Source organism: Triticum dicoccoides, chromosome 1B, assembly GCF_002162155.2.
Source record: "Triticum dicoccoides isolate Atlit2015 ecotype Zavitan chromosome 1B, WEW_v2.0, whole genome shotgun sequence".
In the NCBI taxonomy this organism is placed as follows: Eukaryota; Viridiplantae; Streptophyta; class Magnoliopsida; order Poales; family Poaceae; genus Triticum; species Triticum dicoccoides.
The window spans coordinates 218,274,496-218,285,552 of record NC_041381.1 but is presented as its reverse complement, the minus strand read 5'-3'; the positions used below and the strand labels follow the sequence as shown (position 1 = coordinate 218,285,552).

General features: G+C 42.1%; 1 protein-coding gene across 1 annotated transcript; it reads right to left on the bottom strand.

The window, feature by feature from the left end:
* Positions 1-7,965: 7,965 nt before the first annotated feature.
* Positions 7,966-10,368, bottom strand: LOC119350306. The gene is made up of 3 exons (XM_037618205.1): positions 9,767-10,368; positions 9,651-9,674; positions 7,966-8,193 (listed from the first exon to the last, which is right to left on the bottom strand). The coding sequence occupies exons 1-3, from the start codon at positions 10,366-10,368 to the stop codon at positions 8,187-8,189; spliced, it is 633 nt and encodes a 210-aa protein (XP_037474102.1). The 3' UTR covers positions 7,966-8,186.
* Positions 10,369-11,057: the final 689 nt, after the last annotated feature.

Genomic DNA, 11,057 nt, shown 5'->3' with positions numbered 1-11,057 from the left:
GCCTGCTCACTTGCTACGTAACATATAAGCTAGAAGCCATGATACGGCAGTTTCGTGATCAACTATTCGAGCTATGAACCTCTTCTACTATTGAGTGTCAATTCGAGAAACAAAGTCCCATATCTCCTCTTATTACTACGTAGCAGTAAGTGTTGAATTAAGAAGCAATATGTCATATCGTGCAGCTACATGAAAGAAGCAAATCAGTCATGAAAATTGACTGACAGTAGTCTTCGTGAGGTGATGAGGACATCAATATCATTGTTACACCCACAGCCCCTGCTGCTATACATACTGGACCAATTACTAGAACTCGCGCACGCCAACTAAATTACCAGGTACTTTCGTTTCTTGGTAATGATTCTAATGTTCATGAGAATATGATGCTGCCTAAATTGGATACATTGGAGCAAGGATGAACATTGGAGCAAGAACAAGCATGGAGATGATGGCATGCGCAAGGGGAACACGAACGGAGTTACAAGTGATGATTTCAGGTCTTTGAAGCCACCATAACGAGTGTATGAAGCCTTGGACAAAATATACAAGATGCCACTTCATAAATTTCGTTCAAAGGCTATTATAGGTGTTGCGTCACCTTTTTATTGGGCCAGGCCCATGTAATTTCGAAATACATTAGTATAGGCTATTTTTAGAGTCCGTATGTATGGGGAAACAAGAGATAAGGTTGATTTCGGACCCCTCCACCAAGGGCCGCGAAATTCCCCCTCTCTTCCTCCATATATACAGCCCTTAGGGCACCGTTTAGACTTTGGGTTTTGTTTAGATTAAAGTTCGCCATAGCTGCAACTTCGCGTACTTCGTTTGTGTTCAACGACCAGACAAAGGCGTCACAGGACCCCACCTTGATCAATAAAGCTTTCATCTTATATTCGCAATATCCAGATTGCAATCTCAGTTTCTTGCTTGTTCTTCGTGTGTTCGCAGGAAACAGACCCTCGTGGTCAGGTTGATCGTGCTCCGGCGTGGTCAATAACCTCTCAGAGTTGGTTTAGCGATTGCTAAGGTGCAATGTCCTCGCACGTTCAGAGTCAGATCGTCAAAGTCGACTTCCACCAAAGCGAAATCCATCATCTCATCGAAAGACGGGACACCTTTGCCTCTATCAAGTGGTATCAGATTTCCAGGTTGCTCGGTGAGATTTTACAGTTTTTCGTAGTTTAGATCGAGTCTGTTCTTCATACCTACAGTCCACGAAAAAGCCAAAAAAAATTATTAGGGTTAGTTCATCATATTTGAACCAATCTGAGCCTTTGCATAATCTTTTTAGGGTTTTTCTTTGTTGAATTTGCGGTTGCATCGTCGTGTCTAGTTGCTGGTCTTAGCATTAGTCTTTTAGAGTTTCGAGTTCTGGTCATAAGTTGTCACGCCGCCACCGCACCATCATCATCGCCCTTGTCACCTACCACCACCGCTCCGAATCCATATCCATATACCACCACCAATCCGTATCCATATACCACCACCGATCCATATCCATATACTACCACCGCTACCACCACCGCTGCCATATACCACCACCGCTGCCATATACCATCACCATATATCCACCACCAATCCGAGTTCCTTGCATATTAGGTTTGTTTTCGAGATCCATCTAGTTTCCGATTCATGTTTCCTTGCCGGAGTAGGTTTCTAAAAAAAAGAGTCCGGAAACCACCCTCTGTTTAGGCCCAAAATTTTCCGAAAACGCATTTGTCGAAAAATTTTCTGGCTATCCTATTTTTAGGTGTTTCTAAGCGTATTGAGACAGTCGCCATTATAGAAAGTTTTTTTTGACCCGTTTCCAGTTTTTGGGTCCGGGCAGTCGGAAAAATAAACTTTTGGTCGAAAAAATTTCGTGCCCATCCTGTCAGTTTGACCTGGGAAAAGTTTTGAGACACTCGCCATTATAGTAATTTTTCGAAGAAAAAAAAACAGCGCGGAAAAAAAAGAGCGAAAAAAAAAATCCAGAGTGTGCTTTTCCCTTGTTTACGTGCAGCGCCGTGATTTTGTTAGTGTTCTAGGCTCGCGTCTCTAGCACGGTCTAGCCTAGGACCAGCACAGTACCATCGTTGAGCGTTTATTCAACTTTGCATCTCTGAATTGATTATTGCTGACCCCTTTTGCTACCATATTATAAGCCTTCTCAGCTCCACATACATCTACGTCATGCGTTTGACTCTCCCTGGTAATCGCTCTATCCAAGCTTTGAGAGTTTTGACTACAACGGTTGCCGATCACCGCCTGTTGCTGGGTAAGAATTGGTAAGAATTTGAGTTTTGCTTGACGGATTTGTGACACCCACCACTACCACTTGTTAGTAGTCTGTAGGATCATATTCTTGTGTCTTTCTATTGTTGCTAACCATGCCAGGATCACAAGCCGACGAGATTGACTGAGAGAACTTATCGAACAAGGAGCTTCATGATAAGTTTCAGCAAATGATGAATGAACAGGTGCAAGATGTGCTGAACAATTTTGAAGAGGCCATGGAGAAGATCACTGGCCTTGAGAAGACGTTCGAAACAAAGCTCGATAACAGATTTAATGAACTGCTTGCGCGTCTTCCACCACCGGCTGCACCTGCCGCACCTCTGCAACAACAACAACAACAACAATTACCTCCAGGTCGCGAAACAACCCTCCGCCGAGCGAGCCGTGTACTTCTTCGGCCTGGCCAAACTGTTGGTGCTGCTGTTGATACTTCTGTGGCTCCTGCTGCTGATGCGGAGGATGATGAATATGCGGGCGATTATGAGGATGAGGTTGATCAAAATCAGAACTACGTGCAGCCACCAGCACCACCACCAGCAGGTCGACCTCAGGTATATATTCGCAATGGTAGGCCCGCACCACCGCCTCAGGTACAAGATGATGTCCATATTCCTAAACTGAAATTGAATATTCCACCATTTGAGGGTAGATATGTTCCTGATATATATCTTACTTGGGAGTTAGAAACTGAACAACGATTTACATGTTTACAATATCCTGAGGAGAGACGGGTTGCTGTTGCTGTTTGTGCTTTCACTAGTTTTGCATGTGTCTGGTGGTCTGAACATTGTAGATTATATCATATTCCAACTACTTGGGCTGCTTTGAAAACTGCTATGCATACGCGTTGGGTTCCACCATATTATCAACGTAAATTGCTTCAAAAATTGCAGCGTTTAAGACAAGAAAAAAATTCTGTAGAAGAATATTATCAGGAATTACAAACTGGCATGATTAGATGTGGTATTATTGAGGAGAATGAAGCTATGCTTGCACGTTTTACAAGTGGATTAAATAGAGAGATTCAGACCATTCTAGACTATAAGGAGTATACTAATATCACTCGTTTATTCCATCTTACTTGTAAAGCTGAACGTGAAGTGCAGGATCGACAAGCAATGGCGCGCACTAACTTTTCTGCAGGTCGACCTTCCTCATGGACACCGTGTGCATCTTCTACTTCCACTACACCAGCACCTCCATCAGGTGCCACCTCCAGCCGTGATATAAGAAAGCAGGCACAACCACCACTATCTGCCAAGAGCGCACCTGCCGGACCTGCACAGCGTTCTTCTTCTTCCATAGCATCAACAGGGCACATAAGTGATATTATTTGTCGTCGTTGTAAGGGAGGAGGTCATTATGCGAGAGAATGCAAATCTCAGCGTGTGTTGATTGCTACCGAGGATGGTGGGTATGAGTCCGCTAGTGACTATGATGAGGAGATTTTGGCTCTTATTACACGTGAAGAACATGGTGGAGATGATTCTGATCATGAGACGCAATACATGGCTCCTGAAGACGCTGACAGGTATGAATATTTAGTTGCTCAACGTGTTTTGAGTGTGCAGGTCACACAACCTGAGCAAAATCAGAGGCACAATTTATTCCATACCAAGGGAGTTGTGAAGGAACGTTCTGTGAGCGTCATCATAAACGGAGGGAGTTGCAACAACTTGGCTAGCATGAAGATGGTGGAGAAGCTTTCTCTCACCACAAGACCACATCCACATCCTTACTACATCCAATGGTTCAACAACAACGGCAAGGTTAAGGTAACACGTACTGTTCGTGTGCATTTTAGTACCTCTACATATGCTGATTATGTTGATTGTGATGTGGTACCTATGCAAGCATGTTCCTTATTACTTGGTAGACCATGGAAATTTGATAAAAATTTTGTACACCATGGTAGAAATAATCACTATACTCTTGTTCATAAGGATAAAAATATTACTTTGCTTCCTATGACTCCTGATTCCATTTTGAAAGATGATATTAATAGAGCTAATAAAGCAAAACAGGAAAAGAATAAGAGTGAAAATCAGATTGTGGCAAAAGAATTTGAGCAACAAATGAAGCCTAATAATAAACCATCTAGTGTTGCTTCTGAAATTAAATTGAAAAGTGCATGTTTATTTGCCACCAAATCTGATATTGATAAGATAGATTTCAGCAAATCTGTTTGCTATGCTTTTGTGTGCAAAGAGGCATTATTTTCATTCGAGGACGTGCCTTCCTCTTTGCCTCCTGCTGTCACTAACATTTTGCAGGAGTTTGCTGACGTCTTTCCACAAGACGTGCCACCGGGATTACCGCCTATTCGAGGGATTGAGCATCAGATTGACTTAATTCCCGGTGCTTCACTGCCAAACCGTGCGCCATACCGTACCAATCCAGAGGAGACGAAGGAGATTATGCGTGAAGTACAAGAGCTTCTCGACAAAGGTTATATACGCGAATCCCTTAGTCCTTGTGCTATTCCTATTATTCTAGTGCCGAAAAAGGATGGTACATCACGTATGTGTGTTGATTGTAGAGGCATTAATAATATTACTATTCGTTATCGCCATCCTATTCCTAGGGTAGATGATATGCTTGATGAATTGAGTGGCTCTACAATATTCTCCAAAGTTGATTTGCGTAGTGGATACCATCAAATTCGTATGAAATTGGGAGATGAATGGAAAACAACATTTAAAACTAAGTTTGGATTATATGAGTGGTTAGTCATGCCTTTTGGGTTAACTAATGCATCTAGTACTTTCATGAGATTAATGAACGAAGTTTTACGTGCTTTCATTGGACGATTTGTGGTAATCTATTTTGATGATATACTGATTTATAGCAGATCTTTGGAAGAACATTTGGAACATTTACGTGCTGTTTTTATTGCTCTACGTGATGCACGTTTGTTTGGTAACCTTGGGAAGTGCACCTTTTGCACCGACCGAGTATCTTTTCTTGGCTATGTTGTTACTCCACAGGGAATTGAAGTTGATAAAGCCAAGATTGAAGCTATTGAGAGTTGGCCGCAACCCAAAACGGTCACATAAGTGAGGAGTTTTCTTGGCCTCGCTGGATTCTATAGTCGTTTTGTGAGAGATTTCAGCACCATTGCTGCACCTCTCAATGAGCTTACAAAGAAAGATGTGCCTTTTCTTTGGGGTACCGCACAGGAAGAAGCCTTCACGGTATTGAAAGATAAGTTGACACATGCTCCTTTACTCCAACTTCCTGATTTTAATAAGACTTTTGAGCTTGAATGTGATGCTAGTGGAATTGAATTAGGAGGTGTGTTATTACAAGATGGCAAACCTGTTGCATACTTTTCTGAAAAATTAAGTGGGCCTAGTCTGAATTATTCTACTTATGATAAAGAATTATATGCTCTTGTTTGGACTTTAGAAATATGGCAACATTATTTATGACCGAAAGAATTTGTTATACATTCTGATCATGAATCTTTAAAACATATTAAAAGTCAAGCTAAACTGAATTGTAGACATGCTAAATGGGTTGAATTCATTGAGACTTTCCCTTATGTCATTAAACACAAGAAGGGAAAATAAAATGTTATTGCTGATGCATTGTCTCGTCGCTATACTATGCTTTCACAACTTGACTTCAAAATATTTGGTTTGGAGACCATCAAAGATCAATATGTGCATGATGCTGATTTTAAAGATGTAATGCAGAATTGTGAAGAAGGCAGAATGTGGAACAAGTTTGTCATTAACGATGGATTTGTGTTTCGTGCTAACAAGCTATGCATTCCAGCTAGCTCCGTTCGTCTTTTGTTGTTGCAGGAGGCGCATGGAGGAGGATTAATGGGACACTTTGGCGTGAAGAAGACGGAGGACGTACTTGCTACACATTTCTTTTGGCCAAAGATGAGGCGGGATGTTGAGCGTTTTATTGCTCGCTGCACTACATGTCAAAAAGCTAAGTCACGACTCAATCCTCATGGTTTATATATGCCTTTGCCTGTACCTAGTGTTCCTTGGGAGGATATATCTATGGACTTTGTTTTAGGTTTACCTCGAACAAAGAAGGGGAGGGATAGCATATTTGTTGTCGTGGATAGATTCTCGAAAATGGCACACTTTATACCATGTCATAAAAGCGATGATGCTGTTAATGTTGCTGATTTGTTCTTTCGTGAAATTATTCGCTTGCATGGTGTGCCAAATACTATTGTTTCAGATCGTGATATTAAATTTCTTACCACTTTTGGAGATATTTATGGGCTAAGTTGGGGACTAAACTGCTTTTTAGTACTACTTATCACCCCCAAACTGATGGGCAAACTGAAGTAGTCAATAGAACATTGTCTACTATGCTTAGGGCTGTTTTGAAGAATAATAAGAAAATGTGGGAGGAATTCTTGCCTCATATTGAATTTGCTTATAATCGTTCATTGCATTCTACTACTAAGATGTGCCCTTTTGAAGTTGTGTATGGTTTCCTACCTCGTGCACCTATTGATTTGTTGCCTCTTCCATCTTCGGAGAAGGTTAATTTTGATGCTAGACAACGTGCTGAATTAATTTTAAAAATGCATGAGTTAACTAAGGAAAACATTGAGCGTATGAATGCCAAATATAAACTTGCTGGAGATAAGGGTAGAAAACATGTTGTGTTTGCACCTGGAGATCTTGTTTGGTTACATTTGCGTAAGGATAGATTTCCTGATTTGCGCAAATCAAAGCTCATGCCACGTGCTGATGGTCCCTTTAAGGTGTTAGAGAAAATAAATGATAATGCATATAAACTTGAGTTGCCTGCAGATTTTGGGGTTAGTCCCACTTTTAACATTGCAGATTTGAAACCTTATTTGGGTGAGGAAGATGAGCTTCCACCGAGGATGACTTCATTTCAAGAAGGGGAGGATGATGAGGACATCAATACCATTGTTACACCCACAGCCCCTGCTGCTATACATACTGGACCAATTACTAGAGCTCGCGCACGCCAACTAAATTACCAGGTACTTTCATTTCTTGGTAATGATTCTAATGTTCATGAGAATATGATGCTGCCTAAATTGGATACATTTGTTTTGCTTACAAATGAAGGGCCTAGCTTGGAGAAGGATGAACATTGGAGCAAGAACAAGCATGGAGATGATGGCATGCGCAAGGGGAACAAGAACGGAGTTACAAGTGATGATTTCAGGTCTTTGAAGCCACCATAACGAGTGCATGAAGCCTTGGACAAAATATACAAGATGCCACTTCATAAATTTCGTCTAGAGGCTATTATAGGTGCTGCGTCACCTTTTTATTGGGCCAGGCCCATGTAATTTCGAAATACATTAGTATAGGCTATTTTTAGAGTCCATATGTGTGGGGAAACAAGAGATAGTGTTGATTTCAGACCCCTCCACCAAGGGCCACGAAATTCCCCCTCTCTTCCTCCATATATACAGCTCTTAGGGCACCGTTTAGACTTTGGGTTTTGTTTAAATTTAAGTTCGCCATAGCTGCAACTTCGCGTACTTCGTTCGTGTTCAACGACCAGACAAAGGCGTCACAGAACCCCACCTTGATCAATAAAGCTTTCATCTTATATCCGCAATATCCAGATTGCAATCTCAGTTTCTTGCTTGTTCTTCGTGTGCTCGCAGGAAACAAACCCTCGTGGTCAGGTTGATCGTGCTCCGGCGTGGTCAATAACCTCTCGGAGTTGGTTTAGCGATTGCTAAGGCGCAACGTCCTTGCACGTTCGTAGTCGGATCATCAAAGTCGACTTCCACCAAAGCGAAATCCATCATCTCATCGAAAGACGGGACACCTTTGCCTCTATCATGAGGGCATCCAACTCTAGATGCTAGCAAGTCTTCCTCATGAACTCTTCAAGCTTCAGGGTAGACACCATCGCATTTCCGCACGTCGGGTACGACAAAGTCATCTCCTGCACGGGGTAGACACCAAAGTAAATCTCAAGTCCTACCAAGTTGAGGTGGTGGTACAGAAAAAGGGGAGCCATGTGGACAGCGGAAGAGACTGGTAAAGAGATTTGATATTTGATGCATGCTCATGGAAATGCTACATCGCCAACAGGATCTTCAGTGGCCTACTGTCTACACCAGTGTCAATGTCGGCCGCGCGGACGAGGGGGTCGTGTGCTCCCTACGCTAGTGTCAGTCACATCTTATCTATCTTATTATTAGTTCTGTATTTTATTTTACTTTTTGCATTTCCATCGGAATCATGCTATCCAATTAACTATTATTCCAGGTTCTGTTTCATTTGCGTTTCCTTGGGAACCTTGCTATCCAATTAACTAATATTTCAGGTTCTGTTTCTGTTGCATTTCCATCGGAATCATGCTTTCCAATTAACTGTAGTAGGCTCATAGCAACTGAGAGACCCACAAAATTTACATTACCTATCACATTAAGGAAAACATACTTACATGACATGTATTAAGCTAGAAAATTATACTAATTGGCCGATCATTTATCGATCGACTCTGACTAAAATTAAATCCCTGTCGAAAATATGTGACCATATGTTTTCGACCATGAGGCAAGATTGTTGCATAGAGAATCAAGGAACAAATAATGAGGATCGCCCATGAAGAGGTAGCAAAGAAGACCATGCCTAAAACAAATTCTTGGAACACCCAGTTGTAGACTACATGTAGGAGCCAAAATAAAACATACTTCTACGTTCTTACACCATGCAAGCAAGTATTGAGATTAAATCTCTACTATTAAGTTGGAAGTTTTAAATATATAAAACATGTAGATGAAGATGGTTTAAGAGAAAGAAGGTATCTGACTAAAGAATTCGGCACAAAATAATCCAATACGGTGAAATGTATACAATGATCTACTCTCATCATACCAGAACAATGAATCCCATGCCATACCTGCTGACATATTATGACTTTAACCAGCACAATGAATCCCATCAACAAACATAACTATCCAAACTTGCATGCTCCTCTACTAATATGCTGGAAATGAGACACTCAACAATAAACATTTAGGAGGACTACTATAAAGACAAATGTAAATTATGGTAAACACCATGTACTTATCCCAAAAATTATGTAGATCATTCACCCCATATCTTCCGAGATGCCCTCCTATATTTACACGAGGCTTGGGCTTTGCAGCTTCTCAGTACAACAAAGAATAGTACATCAAGTTGCATGAGATTAGATTACGATGATTTATTTTTGTACAAAACATGCTATGTCTCCATGGATCAGAAGTTTAGAGAATGGCAATGTGCATAAACCGTAACTAAAACCTGAAGTTGTACTTCAGTACATATTTATGTGTACTGAAGTCTGAAGTATCAGCCTAAAAGGAGAAATATGTGCCAACTCTCCCTGAAATGAAATTGCACTTAAGCTACCTCTGCAAATGGAGTTCACAAAACCTGCAAAAGGGGATAGGGAACCAAATGAAATCCTAACTGATTGAATCTCAAAAATCGAACAGTAAGAAGATTCATGGTCGATCACGACATACTGAAGGCCGGCGGCGGCGACGAGGTGACCGCAGAGCGGGTTGTGTAGGGCGGTGAGGGAGGGTGGCGGCCACAAAGATGCGACATCTGCAGCTGGATGCATCGGCCATGGCTTCCTCGAGCTCATGGAGACAGACTTGTACCTCAAGGTCGGCGGCGAGGGTGTCTTCTCAGGACTCCCTGGGCGCCTTGCCTCTTCTGCAAGCACTGCAACACAAGGAGGATCTCGGGGCTGTTCCATCATCGGCCACGGTAACTGCTGGGCGTGCGGCCGTGCATGCCGACCAGGAGGCGGCGGCGTCAGCGCATCAGTGTTGGAGCAGGAGTTGGCGAAGGGAGTGGGGATTCTAGGGAGGGTGGAGCCAATCCACCGGTCGGAGGAAGGAAGCGAGTCCGGTCGCCGGCGGCTGGTATGAGGAACACCAGAGCCGGGGTCGGGGTTGAGCCATGAGAATACCAGGGATTTCGAGCGAAAGCATGGCGGCGGCGTGCACGCGGGCAGGAGACCTAACCCTCGCTCGGGGCTTTTTTTTGAGATAACCCTCGCTCGGGACTCGAGAGCCTCAAAAAGGGTGGTCCGTTTGCTTTTCTTGTGGGGCTGCATCGTTGTTTGTTTTTTTGGTCGCTGCATCGCTGATTTGGTAAGAGAGAAAATCGGAAGCGCACACGAGAGAAGTTTCCTGTTATCGTGCGCAAATAAACGTGGGACAGAACGAGCGATGCGAACGAGCGAACGAAACAACGTACGAACTGAGACATTAGGAGTAGAGATTATAATTTCTTCCATTGTATCAGTGCTGGATAAGGAAACGAGGGACAAAAATCAATCGAGGGGCCTTTAAGAATAGAGATTAGTTAATTAGATTTTTCTTTAAAGTCTGTTATTTGTTTCCTTAAAATTTATTATATGTTTCCTAAATCAAATTGCATTAATGGGATGGATCGGTTGATTTGGGTAGTCTGTTATTTGTTTTCTTCACATCCATTATATGTTTCCTAAAGCAAATTGCATTGATGAGATGGATCGTTTGATTTGGGTAATTTAGTAAAGTTAGATCTGTGTTTTTTTGTACGGTAGAAAAGTGTTTGTTTAGAAGGAAATAGTGAAAAAAAAAACCCATGGAGTGGTGGGAGGGGGATGAAAAAAACCAGACGAAAGTGGTGGGAGGATGACGAAAATTAAACGGAATTGAGAGGATGACGAAAAAACCCAGCGAAAAAAAATCGCGCAGACTATTCACCAAGTCGTCCATTAGGAGTAGAGATTATGTGTATTATATTTGCCACCAGAAC